This window comes from Eublepharis macularius, chromosome 5 (genome assembly GCF_028583425.1).
Source record: "Eublepharis macularius isolate TG4126 chromosome 5, MPM_Emac_v1.0, whole genome shotgun sequence".
NCBI classification, from domain to species: Eukaryota; Metazoa; Chordata; class Lepidosauria; order Squamata; family Eublepharidae; genus Eublepharis; species Eublepharis macularius.
Genome location: NC_072794.1, coordinates 24597091 through 24623948, shown reverse-complemented (window position 1 = coordinate 24623948; position 26858 = coordinate 24597091). Strand labels below are relative to the sequence as shown.

The following is a 26858-nucleotide window of genomic DNA, read 5'->3' as shown; positions in this document are numbered from 1 at the left end:
TCTGCTTTGCTAAACATGCTGTGTAAATTAGTTATGCGTTTTTTCAGAAATATTTTATCCCTGTGCTCAGTTTTATGCTTGTTTTAAAAATTTTCTGCAATCATACCCTATTGTATTTGTCTCACTGGAATGTCCTAACTGCGGTTTATTATTGTACTTTGCTCAGTGAATGTCCTAGCTGTTGATTATATTGTATTTTCATTTGCACTATGTAATCCGCCTTGGATCTCAATGAGAAAGGTGGACTATAAATAAATAACTTAATAAATAATGTGCCTTCACCACTAACAGGGCCAGTGTGCATACTAAGGCAATGATGTGCGCTTTGCCATGTGAATAAGTCATATAAAGGAGCATTCATAAGTTTTTAAAATAAAATTAACAAGGCATGCGTCATCTAAAATGTCTTTAACTGTGCCGGGTTGGGGTGGACTCCTCTTATCTCGAATTCTGCTCCTTTCTCCCTGTGCACTACGGTTCTTATCCAAACTGATCTCGCACACATTCTGAACACAGAACTTGCAGCATGTGTCTGATTCCTGGGACCTGGGGAAGATGCAAGGCAAATGTAATGCATAGAGTCTTGGGGATAAGGCGACTGCTTAAGTCGATGGGGCACTAAAAAGCTTTCAGTTCTAAAAACATTTTTAAAGAGGTGGGACGTAAAGAGGTGCTTCCGCACACGTTGAATAATGCACTTTCAACCCACTTTCAGTTCACTTTAGCAATCGTTTGCAGGTGGATTATCCTGCAGTTCCATACAGTAAAATGCAGTTTCGGAACACCTTGGAAGTGGATTGAAAGTCTGTTTTTCAACATGCCAGTATTCATGCCTAGTGACTTAGCTTCCACCCAGGAAAAATGGCTTTGGGTTTAAGATATGGTTTAGATACAGGATGAGGTTATAGGAATACTAGACCCACAAAACCCCTTGGCTTCCACTCCAGTTTGGGAAATTTAGTGAACTCTGTCTGATCTGTTTGCTGTGTGGAGCCGGCCCTCTCTTCCCAGTTTTGTTTAAAAAGTGGTACAGTTTTCAGGTGGATAGCTGTGATGGTCTGTTAGAAGAGCAAGATTTGAGTCTGGTAACACCTTAAAGATTAACTAGAAATCCAAGTTATGACCTTTGAGAGTCAGAGCTTCCTTCGTCAGATACAGTACGGTGGGTAAAGCCAGCTGTGGTTGGTGCACCCTGTGACCTTGGTAGAACAAGGGCACAACCATGCGCTGTTGTTGCAACATATATGCATAAAGGTGGGCTAAAATGAGGTTAGAACATCTTCTCTGGGAGGAAAAGCTAAGGCTTTGGGGAGTTAATAAGGCAGCTAAATGGATAGGGTCTGTCTTCTTGAATGGAGTTGAATGGCTAGGGTCTCTCTTTTTAAGTAAAATTAGCTGTTTGAGAAAAGCGATGCTGGAAAAACATGGGGTGTTTAACCCTTTTCCTCTCGTGTCATTTACCTGAATCTGCAATTAGCTGGATTTGTGGGGCAGAGAGAGAGAGCATCTTCCCCTCACTAGCCCAGAGTTAATTGCAGCTTCAGGGAAATGACAAGAGGAAAAAGTTAAACACACCCTCCCCTCTTCCCCCAGAGTCTCCCCCCCCCCCTTTCTAAAGCAGACTTGGGAATGCTAATTAGAGAGAAACTGTCTCTGTCTCACACACGTACGCAGGAGATTCTAACAATGAATTTCTCATTTATTTATTTACTACATTTATATGCCACCTTTCCCCTAAATGCGGACCCAAAGCAGTATTTTCTGTTCTTCTCTCCTGCTTTTTACCCTCACGTGTGACTTGCCCGTGTTCACCCATCAAGATTCCATGGCAGAGTGGGAATTCAGACCAGGGTCTCCCAGATCCTAGCCCACCATTCTGATTATTACATCATATTATCACATCTCCTTAAAGGATTACATGATAAAGACTTGTGAAAACTTGAATGGTATTTAGAGGGTTTTTTCCCCTCCTCTTCCTCCTTCTAATCCTAGGAGTCATCCAATAGGCCATCAGCAGTAGGGATGCTAGGCCTCCACCCCCATTCACCTGGTCAGCCGGAGAAAGCCCGCGGGAGGGGGGGTGAATGCACACACCCACACATTTCACTGGGTCACTTTCTGATGTGATGGGGAAGCTACGGGTCATGCTGAAGCACAGTTGAGTAAAAATGTCCTCCAAACAGGTGTAAGTACCCCCATAGCCCCCTCTGCTGCCTCCCGGGCCTGCTTTACCCCCCCAGGGAGTGAGGAGAAGGAGGCAGACTGCCCCAGCCCCCCCCCCCCAAGGCTGAGGGCATTCCACATATTGCTTCATATTATAGCTTCTCGGTCTTTTGGCTAACATCAAGGGCAGTACATATTGATTCATATTGCTTAAGAGTAGAGGACAAACAAGATGGTGCCTTCCTGACCTTTGGGGTAGTGGTTTGGAGTCAAATGGGAAGTCTTATTTGTCTTTCTAGTGAATCGGCATTCCAGATTATTATTGGAATTTCTCTTCCCTAAATGCTACATACATCAATATTCCAAGTAATTAAAGGTGCTATGCTGTCAATTGACAGCATTTGGGGTGGGATAGTAGAGAAGGGCAACAAGGCTATGGTTGGCTTTGGATTACCTCTTTCCTACTGTTTGCACACTTGGTTTTGGACAGACCGAAAAATGTACTTCACACTGTGCGTGGAACAGAGATGCTGGGGACAAATGCATATAGATTTACAACACTGCATGGTTTATCAGCCAGTTATGATGAAACCTCTGTGTTCTGAGGTAGTATATCCCAGCCAGTTTGGTACAGTGGTTAAGAGTGGTAGGACTCTAATCTGGAGAACCAGGTTTGATTCCCCACTCCTCCACTTGAAGCCAGCTGGGGGACCTCGGGTCAGTCACAGCTTCTCAGAGCTCCCTCAGCCCCACTCACCTCACAGGGTGATTGTTGTGAGGATAATGACATACTTTGTAAACTGCTCTGACCAGGTGTTAACCTGAAGGGTGGTATATAAAGCAAATATTATTATACTAGTAACAAAGCCCGTTGTGGAGAAGAAATAAAACACAATATACAATTTCTGTATGTTCAATCATGTGTATTATTGTTGTGCTTATGTAACAGGGACTTTACTGTATCAGAACGTCCTTGAAAAAGTATCTTGAAACAGGAACTGAGCTAGCAGCCTGTTGGATATTTGGTGGATTGTACAAGGTTTATTAGTACTGATCTGTGGATTAATGTCCACTTGAAGCCAGCTGGGTGACCTTGGGTCAGTCATAGCTCCTCAGAGCTCTCTCAGCCCCACCCACCTCATAGGGTGAATTGTTGTGAGGATAAAAATGACAAACTGCTCTGAGCAGGTGTTAAGTCATCCTGAAGGGTGGTATATAAATCAAATAGTATTATTATTATTACTAGAAGCTGGGAGCAAGTAACTAGGGAAGGCCATTGTGCCTTCCTTGTGAACACCCAGAGACGTCCGGCTGACTATTCTTCAACAATTCCTTTTCTGATGTCACCGAGAAGGTGGCTAAGTTTCTCCATTCCGCTTTGAAGTTGCATCAAAGGATATCACAGAAATAAGTTACAATTGGATTTATGTATTTGTAATGTAGCATCCTTTTGATTGTTTTTCTTTTTGTAAGTGAATAACCTGAATTGTTGATATATGCCAATAAAGGCTAACTTGAACTTGACTATTCTTCAAAATGGCCTTCAGAACAAGTGTTTTATGTAGTCCCCCCCCCGCCCGTTGTGTCTCAATTCTGACAGCAGAGACTTAACTCAGGCAAAAACTGAAAACACAGAAACAGAGGACTAGGTTTGACTTTTTTATTTAAAAAAAAAAACTATTCCAAAGTCCGAAAGCAGCGGAACATGTTCGGCACCATCCAAGATACCAAATTACAAGATCCCAGAACTTCTGAACCCGCTAGCATGACCTTTGAGAGCAACTAAGTTTGTTAGTGGAGGTCCTGGCAAGAAGTGGCAGGCATTTTCAAATGCCAGGACGTACCTACTGGAACAGCAGTGGTCTCTGTAAAACTGTACAACTTTAGAAACCCCTAAAAACATGTTATTTAAAATCTAAAAATCCATTTTCTTCTTCTTTATCAAAAGCCCTGCTTCAGTTGCCATGCAAATCCTATCGGAAATTTTAACGTGCTCCTTCCCCTCCCACCCCCCTGCGAATTCCTTGTCAATAACACGGAGAAAGTTGACCAGCCAACTATTGAAAAACAAACGCATCTTCATTGCTGCAGCCAGCCGCACGCAGCTCTGCCCAGACAGCCCAATGGCTTCCATTTTAAATTAAAAAAAATTAATACCTATTTTAACTTACAAAGCTTGTAAACTGATATCCTCCTTGTCCTTAATGAACCACCAAAACTAAGCTTGGAACAGAAAAAGAAAATTGCAGCTCCTTCCTCTCTCTCTCTCTCCCCCCAAAAGTCTTTTCTCTTCCTTTTCTTCCCATCCCATAACTGAAAACAGCTAACACCTGCAATGACCTCAGCCCTTCCATAAACGGCTGATTTAGTGGCTTTTTTTTGTTTTTTTAAAAACATTTAAATATAAAAATACTACTTCACTCTGTGTTAGGAACAGAAAATCAGACAGCTTCCAAGACAGATCAAAATGTTTGAGAAACTTGTAGGTTTATTTTAAAAAACAAAAAACTTTGGGGTTTAAAACCTGACAGTGAATTGCAAGAATGACTGGAAATTCGATTCTGGCAAAAAGTCTCACATCTGCTCATGTACTCTGTATCCCACATATGAGGCTGTTAAGACACCCTTTTGCCCTTGAGAAATCTTGATCGAGGACACAGAATATGTCCTGCATCACCGCTGATGAAAATACTCATCTGGTTTTCACTGGGTGCGCAGTCCCAGTTCCGATGCCAATGAAGCAAACTGTGCCCTTTATACATTTCTTACGGATTTCAGTAGTGCTCAGGAAGAAAATATTATGAGAGAGGGAGATGCTTAGGCCCTAGACGTCCTTAAAATTTCTACCCTCTTTGGTCTGTTCCTGGAAGCTGCTGAACACGGTCAAGATGTACAAATGAATTAGACAAAATAGTGGTTAATGGGTTTTCTTTACCCCTCTAATGCCCACTCTTCCACTTCTCTTCTGCCCCTTGAGCAACAGAATAAACACTGAAAGAGACTAAACTTCCCCCTCCCACAAGGAAAAAACCCAGAATGAGTGTGTGTGTGTGGAGGGGTGGGGGGCACATACATGGTTTCTCATGCCCTCGGGATTAACATCTAGAACAGAGAAAATACGGAAGGAGGGACAGAGTGGGTGCCTGTGGGGGCAAAGTCCGCTTAGTTCTTGTATTCAAAGGGCTCGTCCCCAGTTTCGTTGAGGAGGCAAGTGCGGACGAGCGCCTCGGTCACAGCATAAGGGTCACAATTGGCAGAGGGTCGGCGGTCTTCGAAGTAACCCTTCTTCTCTTGGCCTATGTTCCTCGGGATGCGGATGCTGGCGCCTCGGTTGGCTACTCCGGCAGAGAATTCGTGGATGTTTGATGTCTCGTGGAAACCAGTCAGGCGCCTGGCGTTATCCAACCCTCCTTTAGGGTCATAAGCACGGATGTGGTACTGGTGGCGTTTGCCTAGCCGCTCGATGGCCTCTTCAATGTGTCTGTGGAAAGGAGAAAAGCAGGATGTTGAACCCTTACAGGGAGCCACGTGTCTGTTCATACCCAACTACAAAAGGACCAGCTTCCTCTTCTTCAACCCCCTCTTGTTGCTACTAATGGGATGTTGTTCAGGGCTCTAGATCCATTCTGATGTCATGCAGAACCATGGTTTAATTAACTGTGGTTAGTGTGATCATACGGAGGTAGGTCACTTGGTTAATTATAGCCAGGGTATTTTAAACCAGGACCTGAAACCATGGTTTGAAGTTACTTTATTAAGCACAGCTAGTCTTAATTATGGTTTGTTTACTGTTGCTGTCCTTGGCGCAATGCAAGCTGGGATACCAAAGAGGTTTCTTGGGCAAGGGAGATTGAAGGTGGTAAGACCAGCCTTTGTTGAGGCAAACCAGTATATGAATGAACACTTCTGCGCCAAATCTCGGTTTCACAAGCTAACCACTGGTTTGATCCACTGGAAGGATTTCTGCCCATGAATTACAACTTTCTCCCCTCTCCTCCCACTGCAGCCCAAAATGCCCTCTGAAAATGCTGCACTGAAGGGGCAGTAACAGTATCACACTCCGCAGATGGAAATCTTTCCATGTAAATGCTCCGGTGGATCCAAGCCATAGACAAAAGAAACATGGTTTCAGGTTATGTCTGAACCAAAATGTGCGTGTTGCAGTTTAGTTGACCTGGTATTACCTGCAGAATTCAGCTTCCTACAAATCTGTGCTTTCGTATTTTCGAACATTGTGGTTTCTGAGCCCGATGAGAACAAGGGGAGGGCGGTGAGAAAGCAGTTTACACAGTGCTCCTCTCTTCCCTTTTATCCTCACAAGAACCCTGTGAGGTAGATTAGACTGAGAGTGCATGACTGGCTCAAGGTCACCTGGCAAGCTTCCACGGTAGAGTGGAGATTTGAACCTAGGCTTCTCCGATCCTAGTCTGACCCTCTAACCACTACACCACACTGGCTTTCAGGAAAACCTCTCAGCAAAGGCAATTCAAGAATATTACAGAAAACTATAATGAAGCTCCAGAATGCCTATTGCAAAATCCAGAATCATTCCAACTTGCTTTGCAAATCTGATTTATAAAAGCTTATGAGAGGCCTAAGTACTCATGTGACTAAGTAGATTGACATGGGATGGGGAGAGAGAATGGCCAGGCATTCGATTCCACAGTATCTTGGCAGGTTTTTAAAGTATGTTTTTTTCCAAAACTCTGGAAGGTAAAGCTCTCTGTTTAGGTCCTGCTACAGCTCAGATAAAAATCCCTTTACTGTCTATCCCTAGGGGCACTTGTAACCTTAAGAAAAAGAGTACGGGACCATCAAAATATGCTGACTTTTTTGCTCTGTTTGCAGGATTTACTTGGGTATTTAAATTGTTCCAGAACTTTTTAGCTTTCTAGGAAGCTGACGGCGGTATGGTCTGGGTCTACAAGGAGTCTTTTTTAAAGGGTATGAAAACAGTTAACCTTGACAGGCATCCAGGTGCATGATTATCACCGATGGTGCAATGCCATCAGTACCCTGGCAACAGAATGACCTGGAAGGGTGACTTCAGAACACACATGGGATAGGGAGGAAGCCACATTTTTAAATGCTCCCCTTGTTATTTTTTTAAAAAACAGGTCCCTGAAACTGGAAAGTTAGCACCACAGGGAGAAATGTTCTAATCTAGCCCTTTCCTTCTGTGCTAGCTTTCTACATATAGAAAGGTTTTTTTCTCCCTTAATGCATTCAAGGGAGCATTTAAAAAAAAAAGATGAGTTGCAGCCTTTGTTCTTAAAACCGTATTAACTGGGGGAGGGGAGGGTCATTTGAAGAGACAGACTGCTATTCATATGAAAGAATTCAGAGGATTAATACTGCAATTCTAACCAGCGATGGAAGTGTGTACAACATCAGTTACCCTCACCCCATCTAAACATACTGACATCATTGAGAGCCAGGTTGGTGTAGTGCTTAAGAACGGCAGAACTCTAATCTGGAGAGCCAGGTTTGATTCCCCACTCTTCCGCTTGAAGCCAGTGGAGTGACCTTGGGTCAGTCACAGCTTTCTAAGAGCTCTCTCAGCCCCACCCACCTCACAGGGTGAGTATTGTGGGGATAATAATGACATACTTTGTAAACCGCTCTGAGTGGGTGTCAAGTTGTCCTGAAGGGCGGTATATAAATCGAATGTTGTTGTCATCATTGGGCTTAGAAAGATGTTACTCTCCTTAGGATTGTATTGGAATACAAATAAGCAAGTGTTTCCTAGAGATCCCAGGCCTGAGTTCAGCTGCAACATTCCTGGAAGGTTTATCTATTGTTTCCCCAAGCAAAGCTTTCTGAGCTGGGCGTAGGACTTACTTGAGACCGCCTTCCTCTCTCATAGATTTGGTGCTGAAGTTAGTATGGCAGCCTGCTCCATTCCAGTTCCCAGGAATGGGCTTGGGGTCAAAGGACACGATGACACCAAAATCTTCACATACTCTATGAAGGATGAATCGGGCAATCCAGAGGTGGTCGCCCATTTCGACCCCCTCGCAGGGACCCACCTGGAACTCCCACTGCAATGGAAAGGAACACACACACCCGGTTATGATCAGAAGGCGGGGGAACGAAACCCCCCTGCGAGATGCTGCCCACGCCTTCTTCTCGCTCATCTCTGAACCTCGGATGGACCCGCAAAGCTGAGATCAACCGTGCAATTTCAGCTCAAGCGCCTACCTGGGCTGGCATCACTTCTGCATTTGTGCCTCCGATGTTCACGCCCGCATACAAACAGGCCCGATAATGGGCTTCCACAATGTCACGGCCATAGGCTTTGTCTGCACCAACACCACAATAGTACGGACCTGCAGGACAGGAAAGCAAAAAAAGGTGGTGGCTTTTTCACATCTTTTGCTACCATACTCAGAAACTGGAAAGAGTACCACCACCAACAAGCCCATACGTTTTAAGTACAGCTGAGTGGGAATTTTCACGTTTGCAAAACGCCTTCCCTTTTAGGCGTTGGGGGTTATTTTTTTTATACTGCTTGAGACAACATTAGGCTGTCATTTTCACTGTCCTTTCTTATCCCTCTCTAATTACTAGTTGGTTATTATTTTAAGCAATTCTGAGATTGGAGGTAGGATAAAAATCCATGCCTTTGAAGGGCCTTTTAGTATGGTTGAAAAATCCACGCATTCCATCTTCACTTTCAAGGCTGTGTTTACGTGTAGCTTTGGGTTCTGTTTGACACCTGGAATGGTGTCATAGCTGTTACCTCCATGGTTGCTTTTACTGCACTCCTGGTAATGTATATGGGTTGGATCTACACTAAATTATCAATGTCTACAGATTTCACCCCTTTCTACTGCAGACCTCTATTCAAGGTCCCATGTACCCCAGCACAGCATTTTGTGCAGATCAGTGGGGAAAGGGAGGCAGGAAATTCTTGTAGAGCCGTTAGAAAATGTAGTCTAGCTCCAAGCCTTTATTTAGCATTCAGCCATGTGGTTAGGAAGATTGTGTGGCTATGTACAACACTGGCGATGCATTAGGCTGCCCTGATCATTTGGGTAAAAGATGTAGGCATTACCCAGAGCAGCACGGGAATAGCCATACGGTTCAACCACCTTTCATTTGCAAACGCTTACTCATCTCCTCCCCTTTAAATTCCATTATTTATAGACAAGGAATTTCTTTCTAGTTCTTTTTCTTTTTAATTTTTTTTTAATATATATATATTATTTTCTAAACAATAAAAGGGATACAAAACAAAAATGGAACGGAAGTACAAATATACTAAAGGAAGATTAAGGTGCCCATTACAAATATTGTCTATGATACAATAACCATATATCGTTTAGATATCATATTCGGATTTACAACTGGAAACATTTCCTCTCTCTATTTTACTATATGTCACTTTAAAATCAAATACTGAAGCTATAATATTGTATTTTAGAGTATTTAGTGATATTCATCGTCGTACTTTTCTTACCTCCAAACTAATTATTTAAAACATATTATGATCTAAACGTTTCTAATACTAGACATAATATATAATAATATAGCAAAGTATGCTAATTATACTTTATCAGTCAAATTAAATATGTTTCTATACTGTTTTGAAAAATAAACAGCATTTCTATAATCTCTGTTAATCAAAGCTCACGTCCAAATTTACATTGTTAATTCATATATTTTATTTCTTATTTTTATCTATAACAACATCTTTATCTATAGTAAGTAAAGTAATTTTCCCATTTCTTTTCAAATTCCTTAATGGGTCTTCTATTTATATAATTCATTAATTTTGTTATTGCCACATATTCTATCATTTTATCTTTCCAGTTTTCTCTAGTTGGGCATTTATCATCTTTCCATTTACTTGCCAATACTACTCTTGCTGCCTAAATAGTTCATATAATATTCTGTCAACATTTTCTGGCAATATTCCCAACAACAGTCTCTCTGGTTTCATAGCAAAATCTGTTTTTAAGATCTCTTGAATCTCCGCGTGTATTTCTTTCTATTTCTTTTTGTTTTTTTGCACGTCCACCACATGTGGTAAAAGGTGCCTTCATCTTCTTTACACTTTCAGCACATCCCTGTATATTTCTTATCCATTTTTGCAATATCTTTTGGAGTTATATACCATTGATAGAACATCTTATAGCAGTTTTCTCTTAGTGCTTGACTTGCAGTAAATTTTATACCCTTCGTCCATAAATCTTCCAACTTTTGGAATCTTATCTCTTCTCCGAAATTCTGAATTCATTTTGTCATACACACTTTGACTTGTCCTGTTTCTGTGTCATATTGAAGTCTTTTTTCTAGCTATTTCATTTATCTAACACAGCACTGCAGACCGTAACTATGTATGAACTTCCCAGCTCAGCTACCTAATATCCCATCATTGGAGATAACAGGGAATTTTGTATAAGTGAAACATAGAAAGTCACTGCATGGCAGTGCCATCACAAAGGAAGTCTGTCATTTGCAGTTATATATGCAAGGCCTTAAATGGATTTCCCTCCTAAGGCTTACCTTGCGGTCCCGGAAAGCCATTGGAAGGCCAACCAAATGGATGTCCATCTGTTCCAAGAAGCGTATATTCTTGCTCCATCCCAAACCAAGGGTTCTGGTTAGACACCATGTCCATAATCTTGCTACAGGTATGCCTTAGATTTGTCTCTGCAAAAAGCAAAAGTAACGTGATCATTATTACTTATGCAGTAGTGCCACCATACATAGCCGTTGAGCGTAAGCAGATTAAAAAGAGTGGTCTCCGCCTGAATGAACTTGCACTCTAAAGTCTGCAAAGGATACCAAATAATGCACCTGAGCAAGGATATATTTTGTGGCTGATGGGGATGTAAACATGGGTTAAGCAAGGACTTCACAGAAAAGACGGCAGATTAGCAATGCCGTCGGAAGTAAGACTTGCACCTTTCTAAGTCCACTGAAGTTAATGGGCTTAGAATGGTGCGACTCTGCCTAGGATCTGTGCGATCTTTACAGCTCAGAATTGTCTAACAATTTTTTCCTAACTGACCCCATATTCATTCTATAAATTCGGTCTCTCTCCTCCTTTTACATGTCAGGATTGAAATGCTGGTTGCCATTCAGTAAGACTACGGCTACGGAAATCCTAGAAACTTCACCTTGGCAACAGTGTGGTCAGCATGGCTGCTACAGGCTTTGAGATGCTAATGAATTCTTCATGCAGGCGAGGCCACAGTTAAGAGCACAGAAGAAAGGGTCAGTTCAGCGTAATGCATGCCATCAAGCTGTGCATGTGACCATCAGATTAGCTCACGCAGCTTATTGAAAATGAACGTCTTGTGGGTTGGAATCAGCTTCAGATGACGCTGGCTTTACTGCCAACCGTGTGCCCTGCTTGTGAACTTCCAGAGGCATCTATCTGGTTAGCCGCTTCCAAAAATGGAACTTTGGACAAGATGGATCTTTGGTCTGATCCAATGAGAGTATTTCTTGCATTCTTATTTTGCCCCAGTATTTTGATCTTAACTGATCAAAGGCTTTCGGCTACCTTCATTTATCCAAGTATCTCAAGTCACTGTTTGCAGCCAGAATTTGTAATGTTTATGAACTATCTCAGCGCACAGTATGGGATTCTGATTATGTAAGCGCTGTTAAGGAAGAGGGGTTATTCACCCTGAAAGGCCCTCAAAGGTTGATGAATATAAACAGAACTTCACCATAAGACATAACATTGTCTACATAAAATCTCTTGGTCAACCAACAGTCTATATTGCCCTGTCAAGTTGATGGGTTGAATGTTACCCACACCTGATCAAAAATATTAGAGCAGTGCCGTACAATATAGCTAAGTGGTTGGTGGATGTTCACAAACATGGCATTTTGTAACTTGGTAAATGGTTAACTGTGGCTGATTCTGCACACGTTGGATAATGCACTTTCAATGCACTTTATCAGTTGTCTGAGGTGGATTTTTTGTTCCGCACACGAAAAAATCCATTCCAAATGATCTATAAAGAGGATTGGAAGTGCATTATCCAACATGTGCGGAATCACTATATATCTAACCTTTCTTTAATCTCTTTTCCTACTATAAGAGGGCATAGGAGAGTTCTACATGCTTGCTCCTGTGAGCTGGAGTATTCCATAGACGTGTGTGTGTGTGTGTGTGTGTGTGTGTGTGTGTGTGTTGCCATCAAGTTATAGCTGACTTAGGGCAACCCCATGGAGTTTTCAACACAAGAGATAAACAGAGGTGGTTTGCCACTGCCTGCCGCTATGTAGCAACCTTGGACTCCATTGGTGGTCTCTCACCCTAGAAACCTCTAGGAAGCAAAACAGGGCATTAAGAAGGAAGTAACAGCTTTTTTTTCTCTTTTTACTTTGGAGAACAACACTTCCTAAGTGGAGCCTATTGATGCCTCCTGCCATACGGACAGAATATGGGTGAAGCCAAGTCATGTTCATTCATTCTGCATCATTCAAAAAGTACCTTTCCCTCTACACTCAAACTGTTACTAGGCCTCTCACTGTAGAGAATGGGGTGAAAAGGAGAGAGGGTGGAACATACCTGAAGGTTTGCGGTTGTACTTAAAGACTTCGCAGAGTACCAGCTTGTTGGGGTCTTTGCGGAAAGGGTCCCGGAACATAGCGGATGGCACAAGGTACATGTCACTGTTGGAGCCCTCGGACTGGAAAGTGCTGGAGCCATCAAAATTCCACTCGGGTAAATCTGGAAAGAGAAATATGCAGCCTTAGGAAAAGAGTTGAACCGCATTAGAGAAAAGAAATCTGAATTGTTTATGCCGTTGTTAGGATTTCTGCTATTTAAGACATTTCTGCTATTTAAGAAATCATACAACAGAAGATAATTGTATCAAACAGACACTTGGATTTTTCATTAATTACACTGCAATCCTACACAAAGCTACTCTAATCTAATCCCTCTGATTTCAGTTGGGCTCGGACTGCAAATGACTGCAGTCTCCCGCTCCCATGTAATCCATCAAGAAGCTTTTGTAAAAAGTGTTTTCCATTTTAACTTGACCCCCCCCCACCCCCCAGAAGACTGCAATGTTTACGAAATGCATCAAGATTCCCATTTTGCAGCTCACATGCTGAAAAGATTGAAGGCCCAAGTGTTCCCCTATCCAGATTGCTACAGCTGAAACAGCCTCCGGTTTAGGTTCCAAAATGAAAGGAAACGAGGAAGTACACTGTCTTATAGCTTCTCACTATGGGGTAGTCCACGAAGACCTCTAGGATGTCCTTTGGCAAAGCCCCACACTCATGAGCTGCTTTCCCAATGTCACACAGTTAATGAAAATGTATAGTGGCATTTGCCAGCCGGGCAAAACGAGGATCCTTGAAAGTTAACGGTTTTAAAAATGCAAGTTTCTAGTATTCATTTTTGCAAACTGGCTTGAAAATAGTGCATGGAGGGCTTGCAGATTTCCTGGAGCAGCGCTTCTTTTGCTTCTCCCTTCTTTGCACCCTTCTGATAAGTTTCTCATCACATTTTCTGGATTTTACCTCTACCAAAGTACATTTGCTCCTAACGGAACACTGGGTTCTGAATTTTTAAAAAAGCTACTCAAGCATTTGCATGGTTTTTTTTGGGTTCAAGGCCGGGATGTGTGCGTGCTGCAGATCTTTCATTACTGTTCAGATTTTGTCCGCGTATGTACTCACGAGTGTACCCGGAGACGGGACAGGGAGAGAGGAATGAATGTAAGCACATTTGAAGTGGCATTAAACTGCTTAATCCTTTCCAGCCAACTTTAGCCCTTTCATACGGTTGAGGTGGAGAAGGGCTTTTACAAAGCCGTGCCAGCCACTTCTTCGGAACAAAAACAAAGCACTCAGCTCAATAGTTCTAATTGGTCATACGGGCTAGATTGGTTTCATAACCGTTTCCGGCCAGTTCCATGGCAACGTGAAGAAATCCCAATGCTATTTACTGTGTTGGAATGGCTGTTTTTGTTTAGAGCGATGCACAAAAATGTTTTTTTTAAAAGCCAACTCATTATGTACACAGCAAATTCTTGGCTAGCTTTTCTTCCCTTCTGTGCCTAGGTTAAGGAACGAATGGAGCTGACAGAGCAAACAAGAAGGGTTACTCTAAAGACAGCCTGTGGGCTTTGCAATAAATGGCTTCTTCCAGGATCTGAGATCTACAGTCCTTTACATCATGATTTTCCAGGCACTGTCCCTATGCCGTTGGTGAATCAATGCAGTAGGCAAAACAGGGGTGTGACTAATAGCACTGCCCCCTTTTAAAATAAAAATTGCCCTGTGGTCCTTTACAAACTATTGCAGTATAAGCTTTTGTGGGGCTAGGAAGGTACCACAAGGCTATTCTTTGTTTTTGCTGTAATAGACTAACAGCGCTATCCCTCTTGAATGTCATATCAGAAATTATCAAAATGGGGGCCTGAGTGGCCAAGAGCTGGAGCCAGGGAGCTGAGAGGCAGAACAGGGCACGATACAGCCCAGCTGTTTGCAGGGGACATGAGGATAAACCAAGCATGAAAGCAGTCATCCCCTAAAGTGCACAACCTTAAACAAAACCCAAGAGGAAATCCTGGCTAGGAAGGTCCCAGAAGGTAGGGGACCTAAAAGAACCCAGAGGCAGGGTGGAGGAAGGTTGAGTGATATGCATGAACTTCAAAGAAGGGCAAATGAAAGTGACTGAAGTCTGAGGAAGAGGCTTGAAGGTTGTGGGCACAGCAGCAAAGGGGCTGTCAGTCTAGGCCTTAAGAAGCCTCCTGTGCAATTCACAGTGGACCACAGGGAAGGATTCTGCAAGCTCCTACTTTGACCATCACTGAACTGCTTCGAAGGGGCAGTGAGGGCAAAGAGGTATGTGCCGAACTATTGATTAGAACCTACCAGCCAGTTCTTTTACTGTACCTTTACATCGTATCTGCATTACTACACGTGTGAACCTGTTTGGAATTGTACACGTTTCACACTCTGCAACCCACTATCTTTCTTGGGATTTCGTTTTTCCTCTGAAGAAAATTGTCTTTGAATGGACAAAACAGTCATTTTGCCCTAATTTTTATGAGGCAGATCTTGACAAATATTCCAGTTTTACACATGGGGAACCGGGAAGAAAATGAGTAACTCATGGAAATATGATACATTTCCTTGGAATGCGTGCCTTAGGGCAGAACAACATGCTGTGTTGTTCTAAGAATGTTTTCCCCAACCTTTTCGCCCTTCAGATAGAATGCAGCTGCCAAGGCTCTTCAGAATCAAACACAAAGAGTGGATCCTCAATAAGCAGACATAGAGCATAGCGAGGCGCCACTCAGTATATCTGAAGAGGTGGGCACTGGTCCACGAAAGCTTAGGGTAGGATAAAATAATGCCAGTCTTACAGTGCCACAAGACTTCAGTTTATTTTTGCTGAGCGGCTATTTCTCTGAAAGTGCTGGGGCTGTGATTTCCAGGGGAGCAATGGCATGGGAAAGGAAAAGGGCTATTTAATCCTTTCCCCCCTCATGCAGTTTTCCTAACCCCGCCCCCCTTCCAAAAGAAGACACCTTCAAACTACATTTACTTATGCTGGGGGAACGCCCCCCCCCCAACAGTGACCATTTTCAGTGGGGAAAAACAGTACACCGGCAAAAAATGTAAACAGCTCCCCCCCCCCCCACTTTTACATAGTATCTACGGTATACTATGTGAATTGAAAACATGGAAGAAATAATCAAAAAAATGCATGAAACATACAGCACTGCCCTTAGACTAGTTATGAAGTTTGGAAGAGGTAGGCCAAGTGCTATGGAGAAAGACCTGGGCTCATCTTCCTTTATGAAATTTTGCTCCCCTAAGTATTGGAAGCCATGCTCCTCTACTTGCTTGTTTCTGGTCTTTTAGTGGTCACTGACCCAACATGTCTTCAGGTTTCTCTACAGCTGTGAGGGAACTTATTTTGACTTAAATGCAAGACATGTCTAGCAACTTTGGACCAGATTCTGAACCCTACTGAATTGTTAAATTATGATTTTGTTCTCCTGATGCGGCTGTCTGTGTGCATGGAGGTTTACAGAACACAAGTAAAAGCCAGCTAAAGAGGGGTGAATGAGAGCAAGTGTGGTTCCAAGTATTTTGGCTTTGTTTGTGTTGGGGGGATGAACCCCAGAGGCTCCACTGAACAGGTAGTTTTTGAAGAGCAGTTTAGATCGGGAGAGGTAGGGGACCCCGTGCAGGGAATGACACCACAGAGCCAGAAAAAGGGACTTATATCAACTAGCAAGCCAAATGGTGCTTGCAGTCTAGCTAGAGATGGGCTCCTCTTATTCTCCTAAGATGGTATTTGCTTACCTTCAATGTTCTTGGGCTCACGTTCCAGTGTCCGGGTTTTACATCTCAGGTACTCGCCAGTCCCATCAATCCATATGTACATGGCTTGTACTTTTTCCCCCTGCGGTAGTTTCATATACATTTGTTTTATAGCTTTGCTCAAGTGGGAGCTCGCCGAGGTGGCCATGGTTGCAGAAGCTGTCGTAGAAGTCCTGCAAAATGGTGAGCAAAGGGGCAGAGGAAGGGAATGCCATGAAAATTTCCCTGTGTTTCAAAAAGATTCTTGCCAAAAATCACATGGGAGAATACTTTCATTGTCTTCACTTTCTCATCTGCCACCTAGAGTCTGACAAAACAGTTTACCATGCAACTTTATGCATCTGATTAGAGTCCATGGGCAAAGTCCATAGCTTCAAGTTACCATTATCTCCACTGAAAGCCATGGAGGATTGCCCGTGATTTCTCCTTACTGGCAACCAGGCCCTGCCTAAGCAGCTGGGACATAAAAAAGCTCATACACTGAAAGACAACTAAATTTTATCGCCCAGTTGCTTTTACGTAATCAAAAAAGCCAGATTCTTGACTGCCGGTACAGAGGTGCCTACATAATTAACCTTCTGCATGATCAACAAGGCTGTGTCAATCAGTCTTAAGCAATTGTCGCGTCAGATTGAGATACATAGCAGAGCAACACTAAGGATGAGAAGCTGGAAGTGTTATGCAGATTCCAAGTTCTAAATTGGGGCATGTCTGTGCAAAGGAGGTACGGTGCCAATGCAGTTATGTGCTGGCATATCCATTATTAAATGCAATGCCAATGCCAGGTGCAGTTTGTTTTTATCATGAATAAACAGGGATACTCTTGCATTCACAGATTATCATGTCCAAGTGTGGCTTTCACTCACTTCAGTAGTGCAGGTTCAGTCTGCATGTCATCCTTGTCTTTCTCTTATCTCTATATCTGAGCTTTCATTGGGCTTCTGCTTCCTATATCATACTTCCAGTTGCATCTGGCCTGAATTTTGTGGTCCTTCTCTATGGAGCTTTGGTAGGGAAACTAGGCTGTTTGGGGGAATATGTCCGTGGAGTTTTAGTCTGCCACTTTGTACTGCTAGGAAGAAAAATCTCGTTGCTGCTATCCTGCAAGCATCTGATGATGAAACGACGAGTAACACTGCACAGGTTATACATGCACGTGCACAAACACAACAATGCACAAAAACCACTATAGACTGGGTGGGGGAATAATCTGTTTAAGAAATGTATCTTTCATCTTTTCAAACAGCTGCTCCAGGTAATGTGCAGTAACATCAGTACAATGAAATCAGAAAACTAAGACAAAAAATCTTCAGCTGCAGAACATAAAACAAAAAAAGCAAAAAGGAAACCCGTTCACAGCATGCCTCAAAAGGAAAGTTTCCACTTGCCTGCTCAAGACAGGCAAGCCTCATCTGGGAGAGAGTTCCAGAGATTAAATGCAGTGGCAGAAAAGACCCTGGCGTCAATGCTGATCAAGAAGAGTTTCCAACCTCCAGGTGGTGGCAGGAGATCTCCTGGAATTACACCCGATCCCCACTGCCACAGAGAGCAACTGCTGTGGAAAGTGGACTCTAGAGCATTACACCCTGCTAAGGTCCTTCCCTTCCTCTATAGCATTACACCCTTCCCTTCCTCAAAACTCCCCCTCTCCAAGCGCCACTCCCAAATCTCTGGGAATTTCCTAACCTGGAGCATGCAACCCTAGGCCTGGAGTTCTTCCAGAATTACAATAGATCTTCAGGCTACAGAGATCAGTTCTCCAAGAGGAAGTGGAAGCTTTGGAGGGTGGACTCTATGGCATCACAGCTGCGCTGATTGCCAGCTCCAACTTGTGAAATTCTTGGAGATTTTAGGCATGGAGCCTGAAGAGGGCAGGGTTTGAGGAGGGGAGGGACCTCAGCAGGGTATAATGTCATAGTGTCTGCCCTCCAAAGGTGCCATTTTTCTCCAGGGGAACTGAGCTCTGTTGTCTGGAAACCAGTTGTAATTCTGGGAGATCTCCAGCCACCACCTGGAGGTTGGCAATCCTACTGCCCCCCCGACACTGCCTCCAAAGCATTTCCCAGGTCAGAGTTGGCAACCCTCAAGCAAATGGCTAAGGCACTGACCCAGCCTGTGCAGGCACTTAATCTCTCTCATTAAGAATCCCATCACATTTTAGTGTAGCCAAGAAACAAAATCCACCATGGAGCAATAAAGATAGGAGCAAGTTTAATTGTCCTGAAGTTCAAGTTTGTCTACCAATCACTCCTACAGGGGAAATGTAGACAATGGCATTGGGGGCAATTAGGTAAAGGTAAAAGGTTTTCCTCTGCTTACAGACGGGAACACGGCACACAGATCCCGGCGATAACCGAGCTCTCCTTTGCAAATCTTTCTCCGATCATGATGGGCCTTTTGCTACTGTGAAATAACTAACACCTTGAATCATGCCTGAAAAACGATCAAAATCCAGAGCAAATAAGGCTCCTCCCAGTGCGGCCTATTTAGATTTTAAGGATTCTCACTAGGAAATGTACACGATATCTGTTGAGTCGTGGGTAAAAGAGAAGAGACAGTATAGGGGAAAGGTAAGAGACGGTATAACATCTAGCCTGAGGAAGGATTCTAGCAAACTCAAAAGCTTGCACACACTATTATTTAGGTCATTTGGTTGGTCCTAATCAGGGATTTTATGCGGACAGTGTTCTGATTTTTTGGAACCCATATGCAGGGTTGCAAAGCCAGGGGCATTCTATTCATTTGCCTTTGAAATGGCAGAGCATATCCTATGGAAATGCACAGAGGCATCCTAAGCAGAGGTACACCCTTCTACCGGGCTGAGAAGGGTAGTAAATCTGCTTCAGATGGCAATCGTCTGTTAAGAGGTACCGTACCACGCTATTCACCGCCTGCATTTTTTCTTATAATGCAAGTCAGTCAAGATCCAGCTGCATCTTGATATCATCGCTTCAGCTCTGCATCGTCTCGATGTAAATGGGTGCTGCCATTTCCACTATTTTTAGCATTTGAGATCCCTTCCAGTAACGCGTTGTTCCTAAACATGTAATACGATATACCCGATTGCAAGAAGTCGGTTCCTATTGTATAAAGGAAGGAGGCTTCAGGAAGGCTCACAAAGCCTTCTTGCACAGGATTGTCAGTACAATCCTGTGCAGTTACTCCCTTCCTAAGCCCATTGAAATCAGTGTCTTTGGACTGGTGTAACTCTAAACAGGATTGCACTAGCCTAAATGTGTACTGGACAATATAGGTTGAAGCTGATTTTCTAGCATTCTAAGGTCATTTAACATTACAAGTTAAGATCTTTACGAGGACTTTTATTTCCTATTGTCTTGTACAGTACTCTGGTCAATAATAAACTATCTGTATCATTCAGAAAAAAAAGAAGCGAGTAGCCAAAGAGAGAACAGTTAAGCTTAGATATTTGACAGCAGAAATCTAGCCCAGAACAGCTCCCTTTTATGATGGGTGGTTGAATTCTAGTTTGGTTCAGGCAGAACATCCATTAAGGAGTTCTTAAGTGCCACTGAGGTATAGTAGTTAAGAGTGTCAGATTAAAGATCTGGGAGATCCCGTTTTGAATCTGCACTCGACCATGGAAGCTTGCTGGGTGACGCTCTCAGCCTAACCTACCTTGCAGGGTTACTGTGAGGATAACTGGAGGAGAAAAGAATGATGTTGGGTCCCCGTTGGGAAGAAAAGTGGGGTATAAAGGAAGTAAATAAATAAATAAAAATAACGCGGGGATCTAGAAGATGTGCAAGTTTAATGGTTAAATAGAATTTTTCTGATGAATAAAAAAGCAACCATGAAACATTAGAAATCTGATGTCCCTCCAAATGCAAAAGATTCTGTTTTTCCAGCTAAGAGAACATAGCGAATACATGAAGCGGACTTATCCTGAGCTAGAACATTTACTGTCTATTCTGTCTGGCGCAGCTTTCCAAGGTCCCAGACAGAGGCTTTCATATCACATCTGATCCTTTTAACAAGCGCTGCCCGGGAGTTGAACCTGTGCACAAAGCAGATGCGCTACCACTAAACTCATAACCCTGCTTGTTCAGGATAAGAAGGTGATAAATTTTGCAAGGATTTTGAAAGGACGATTCACTGAATGATTTCTGTCCCTCTCCCCCTTCCTTCTGCATGACTCCTGTAACAGCTATCGCTTAACAGAAATGATGGTCACAATTAGATAATTCTTTCAAATATTTAAACTCATTCAGGAGAAGCCCACATTAATAGCCATTGCTATTAATGAAATTGTAGGTATATTCCTAATAGACACACACGCAGGCACATTCCGTAGGGAACTAGGACTGACTGTGGCTCCCCTTGAAGTATGCAGCCTGAGGCACACCAAGGTATGAAACAGAATTATATAAATGGCTGTTGCAATCACAGCACTGGTACATGCAAAACTATGAAAACTTAACCTGCAATGAACTCTTCATTACAGAACTGTGCGCCCAGCAAATTTTCATGCTCTTCTTTTAGCAGAATTCTGGAATCAATGCTATAAACACCAAACTGCAAAATGAACGGAGCCGATTTCTCAGTAGTGCCTAGCAGAACTACTTCTGCCAAAGCAAGGATCGTCCACTCTTTTCCTGCCACTGCTGCCTACAGCTTCCAACTGCCCCCTTCTAGGAAAAGCAGTCCTGGGCATTCACTGACCAACAGAGCAAGACATAAGCAACCTATCAGAAAAAGTGGCACCTTCTAGTTTCCTTCTCTTCTCCATCACATCTTGGCTGCTTCCTAATCATACAAGGAAGTCTGCTGTGACCTGTACCTTGAGAAACCTGGATGGTCTCCATTTAATATTCTGTAGTCTCTCGCCATGAAAACCCCACCAGGGGTTGCCATAAGTCAACTCTGACCTGAGGGCACTCTCCACCACCACCTTAAAGACCATGTCACATGTTATGGGGGCAACAAACCTGAGTTTGCTACATTGCCTACTTTGAGAGGGGCAGCCAATTATAGCTTTTCAACTAGAGTTCTTGCACGCTACAGGTGACTGGCACATCCCTATGTTTCACTTTGAAGCCTACCAATGTGTGAACTGCTTCCACACACCTGCTTACTTCTCTCCTAGTCTGAAATCAAGTCCCCCCTCTGTACTCAGTGTCCAGACAAATTTAGCCCTTCAAAAAAACACCCTCAGGGAGTTTCCTCTTTTAACCCTTTTTAGAGAAGTCTGTGCATTCTTTCAGCAATGTGGTTTCATTCTTGTCTCAAACTGCGAGAAAAGAGTGTTGATCCCTTTGTGTGTGTAATGAATCCCCCTCCTTGAATGGAACCCACCCCTGTCCACTTTGGAGAAAGGAGGCCATTTCCCATCCATCCACTCTCACCCGTTCAACTGTCCTCTTGTTTTTATGGTTGCTTCCAATTTGAAAAGCAATCCAATTGGAGATTTCCACTCTTTGAAAGGTGGAGTAGAAGCTCCTTATAGACCTATGACAATTTAACACACACACACGCACCCCTACCAATTTTCTTTTTATGTAACAGATGGGACAAGAGTTTCCACTTGTCATTTCCAAGGCAGCTATATGAACCAGAGCTAGGAAAACATGCTGTTGTGTCTCAGAAGCCCCGTATGGAAAGAACAGCACCTTTCACTCTCCTATACACAGTTCCCATTAGACAATCCAGAAACAGAAGATCAAGAACTTCTTTGCCTACTACAACAAAAAGTTTAAAATAATTTTTTTAAAAAAAATCTGAATAAAGTACATTTAGTTGACACATCTTGGAGAGCCAAGGAAAAATGTGATGGCATTAAAAAAAAAACTGTGTCGATGCCTTTGTTTCCCCAAACCTGCCAGAGGCAGAAGATACCCCTGTTCTGCAAGCGTGCATGCACGAGCAGTCAAACCGTACATAACCACAGCATTTTGAAAAAAGAAATCTCATCCTCTAGACACCCCCCCTCCCCACTATTGTGAACAGCATCACAGCAGATTATCATGAGAGATATAAACACACCCCGAAAAATGTACCCGAGACAATTCCCCCGCATCCACTGTACGCTTTAAAACCAGCAAGGGAGCAAACGGCAGAGGCTCGAGCCTTGAAACAGCCCCCCTCCCCCAATTCCTCCGTGGGAGTCCTCTGAGCACTCCCCCCCCCCCCCTCCGTGCATAGCACAAGCCTTTCCTAGGCGCCGCGCATAAGCCCTTTTTTACCTGGGCGGCTGTTGCTGCGGGAGACGAGAGATGTCCGCGGGCAGAGATGAGGGCTGGCTAGTCAGTTTCACGGGCGCGCTCCCATGCTCAGCTCTAGAGGCGCAGGGCTGCCTGCCGCCTCCTTTAAGGGCTGCCCTGCGCCGGCCCCCCCGCCTGCTGATTGGCTCCCTACCGGCGTGAGCGGGCCATGATCAGCTGATGTGGGGGCGCAGGGTTGCAAGCCATTGGGCAGCGCAGAAAGGCGGCCCGGGGCGGGGAGGGGGAGTTGGCGAAGGCGAGCGGGAGGGAGGAGAGGCAAGCAAAGCAAGAGCCGTGCCGGGCGAGGGGAGGAGGCGCCCCTGCAAAAGGACCGAGCGAAATAACGAGCAAGAGCAGAAAGCTGGAGGGCGGGCGGAGCTGCTGCTGCTTTCGCTCTGCGCGGTTGCGCATGCCTTTTCCCGAGAAGCTGGTGCACGGTTGCACGACCGTTGATTAAGACGTGCACGCTTGCAAAACGCTGGGACCCAGCTGGAGGGGTGGGTGGGGGAAGGGGGTGGCTTCCTTTGGAATGGGACGTTGCAATCTTTGCAAACATCTTTGCTTGGGGAGGGGGGCTTTGGAGCGAACTTGTACGCAGGGGTCGGTTGAGCTCTGAGGCTGGAGTGTTCCCTTCGCATTGTTCCTGGAGCACACGGTGGTGGGCTCGCGAAGTAGCAAGAAGCGTACAAAAAAAGTGGGTGGGTGGGTTGTGGTTGGTGGGAAAGCAAGATGTGCGCGGTGTACTGGCTGTTGCCTTCGTTTGGCTCTCAAAGCATGGCAGGCTGTCGTCCACCAGTTGCAAATGCCCCCCCCCCCTCCCCGAGCTTTTAATGTTGCACTTTCCCCGGCTAAATCGTGTTTACTGGTGCTGCATTGGGGGTTAACTGCGTCGCAGTGAAGCCTGCAGTCCGAGCCAGCGTGTGGACGCTTGCTTGCTTGAGCTTGCCGCAGAGGAGGTTCGCCTACCTTCATCCATCCCCTCTTCCTGTATTCCCCTTTGTTTTGGGAAAGCAGAAAAGAAACACTCCAAAGAACGACGCATTCCCCCCGCCCTGTACCCGATCCTTGAAGATTTCCCAGAAAGTGAGTACAGGAGCAGCCCTGGGGTGATTTCCAAAGTGTTTACATGCCTTTGCGTGACATTTTGTTCTGTTTGCACAAACATCGAAAGTTGTCAGTCTGAGCTAAAGGGGTAATTCGGCCTCCTTTCCATAAACCCACCCACTTAACAGTGAACACAGCTCCCCACACATTCAGTGTTAACATGGTAAACAGGTTCTAGGCTAGGGAGGTGGAGTCACCTCTTTGACCATGTTCAGAAGCGACCCTGAAATCGAGTTTGCTTTCCCTTCCCACTATCAAGAAGGAAGGAACTTGACCAAGGCGATTGTCTGTTTGCAATTTGTGGCTGTAAGAGTTGGAAAGGGGTCATCCCCACCCTTGGTAGTTGCATCCATTGTCCTGTTCTTACCATTAGGGAATTTCTTCCAAGGTTCAACCCAAAGTCTCCCCTCTTGTAACCCAAGCCTATTCATCTTGCCATCTGGAACAAGCCTTAGCCCTATTCCGGGGGATGGTCCTCTTCACACATTATGATTAGTTTCAAACGTGCATCTAAGGTTTCGATGATTGTACACCAAAAGCTGCAAATGGTGAACGCATCACTGATGTTGGGAAGCAAAGCCTTGACAATCGATACCCTTGTTGGAAAGCAAGGACCGGTTCTTGTGGCTCTCTCTTGAGCGTTGGTGGCAAACCTAGTTTTTGTCATTGTTGTGTAAGATGCAAATCCCCTCCTCCAAAAAAACCCATGTTCATATCAAGATCTTGTTCACCTTTATGCAGTAAACAGTACAGCAACTCAGCGTCATACAGCAGTCCCCAATGAAACTAAAGGTTGCCCAAGGGGGGGGGCACCCAGCATCTTTTGCAGTGATGTCTCTCAGATGCACTTCTCACCTTGTGGCACTGCAATCACTAAAGCAAATGAACAAAAGATGTTGCATCCCTGAATCATCTTCAATATGATGGGGCTGTGGAGAAATTCTTTCACTTTATAGTTGCCAATGCATGTGGTCTAAAAGTTGCATCTACTATCTTCTGTGATGTCTCAAGGTAGGTCATTTTCACACGTACCTGTAAGCACCCGGAAGATCGCGCGAAACGGCATGAAGCATCTTCCTAGCGCGATTTCCCAGCACGATCCCCTTTAATAGCGCAATGACATCAGAAATCGTGCCATTAAACGGGATCGTGCTGGGAAATCGCGCTAGGAAGATGCTTCATGCCATGAGTTTCGCATGATCTTCTGGAGGCTTTGGGTATGTGAAAACGCCCATATTCTGATCTTCCATGCACCTCCACCTCCCCTCCGATTACATGTGCAGTATAATCCAGTGCATTTTTAATAGTTAATAAATCTGCAGCTTCATGACACATTCCGTACTACAGGAATCCCCAACTTTGTTGAGATTGTGGGAAATTTAAGCAAAGGGTTATGTATGCCATCACACAATGACTGCCATTGGGAGCAGGGTCAGTCAACACATTGGAAGGTTCTAAACCAAGGGTAGAGGCAGCTGCTTCAGTATGAGTGGCCCCAGTGATAGAGGAAAACCAGGACTGTTTCTTTGCTTTGGGGAAGAGGCAGACGGGCACTAGGAAATAACACTGATAGGTGCCGTGGTGTCTGAAAGTTCATGGATGCAGCCCAGGTTATAATCATCCTAAATATCAGTGGGTATATTCCAGCACTGTGCTGCAGCAGTCATTTGGAACCTTGTCTTCTGGACAAACTGCACAGTAGTGCTGAATGAAAAAGTGCAATAGCCAACAATGTGGAGATGCAGCCCAAACTGGGAGATAAAGGAGCACGTCTGTTGTTGGGACTAATGCCGGTAATCGCAATAACTGGAGCTAAAAGGTCAGAGTTGTGCCTTCCTGTCTTCCCACTTTGAGCACCTGGGAAAGCCGTATCTTCAGGCAGGTTTCAGAAAGCGGATCCTTTGTCACAAAAGAGGAATAAGCTTGGGTCATTCCGTTCGATACACTTGGTACCTAAATTTTGAATAGGCTAACAGTTTGGAGGTGCTTTCCTCGCTTGAGAGTGGTGCCAGAATGAAGGGTCAGCCAGTGAGACTGATTGACAGTAGACTCTAGGCAGGCATAAAGAAGAACTTTAGGTAGTTGTGGATTTTGGCTGCCTTCATTCTCTGCTTGAAGATCCTGGACAATGTAAACCCTTGTCCGAAATTATTAAGCTTAGTTTAGTGCAAGTCTTGATTTTTGAGCTGCATTTAGGGTTGCCAACTCCAAGTTGGGAAATTCCTGGAGATCTGGGGGGTGAAACCTGGAAAAGAGGTGTTTGGGGAGGGAAAGGACCTTGGCATGGCATAATTCCATAGAGTCCACCCCCAAAGTAGCCATTTTCTCCAGGTGAACTGATCTCTGTGGCCTGGAGACCAGTTGTAATTCCGGGGGATCTCCAGCCACTACCTGGAGGCTGGCAACCCTAGCTGCATTCTGTTCTCTTCAACTCCCTCAGACCCATCTGGTCATTTCCAATTCTCTTAGCCCTCAGAACGGATCAAAGTGTTCTTTGCTTGGTGCCAGGTTTGAGGATGGTGGGTCTCGTAAAAGCGGTTGACTGTTTCTCAGGAGACACAGATGGGTATTATTCTTACCAGTTCATATCTGGTCACTTGAGCCTAATTGCTCAAGTTGGGGGAAAATGGATTTGGAGAGCAAGGAGGAGTAAAGAGGGAGAGCAAATGATCTGAACGTTTGTGCTCCAAAGTAATTAGTATGACCTTGGAAATTGTCTGGCACAAAGCACATCCCAGTAAACTAGGTTTGGGAATTATGTTTAATTTGGTCTTGTTTTCATAGGCAAAACCCTTTATTCACACAAAAAATGCATTCTTGAGGTTGCTGGATGGATATGGTATCGAGACACACAAATTAATGTATTCTTTTTAGCACACACAGAGCCCTTTAATGATTATAAAATGCAGTGCTCAATACTGTGTTTGATTTAGCAACAATTTCTATGGGTATCAATCCTGTCGATTTGGGCCCCAAGAGTCAAGAAGTTTTCACAAGAAAGTTGAGCCATTTTTGATGATCAAATGTGCAATGACACCCAAATACGTTCCTGTG

At 44.1% G+C, this 26858-nt stretch overlaps 1 protein-coding gene across 1 annotated transcript; it reads right to left on the bottom strand.

Annotated features, from left to right (window-relative positions):
• Positions 1–3809: 3809 nt before the first annotated feature.
• Positions 3810–22788, bottom strand: GLUL (glutamate-ammonia ligase). The gene is made up of 7 exons (XM_054979789.1): positions 22683–22788; positions 16465–16655; positions 12701–12862; positions 10675–10821; positions 8365–8492; positions 8005–8204; positions 3810–5644 (listed from the first exon to the last, which is right to left on the bottom strand). Exons 2-7 carry the CDS (start codon positions 16628–16630, stop codon positions 5326–5328), a joined length of 1122 nt encoding a protein of 373 aa, XP_054835764.1. The 5' UTR covers positions 16631–16655; positions 22683–22788; the 3' UTR covers positions 3810–5325.
• Positions 22789–26858: the final 4070 nt, after the last annotated feature.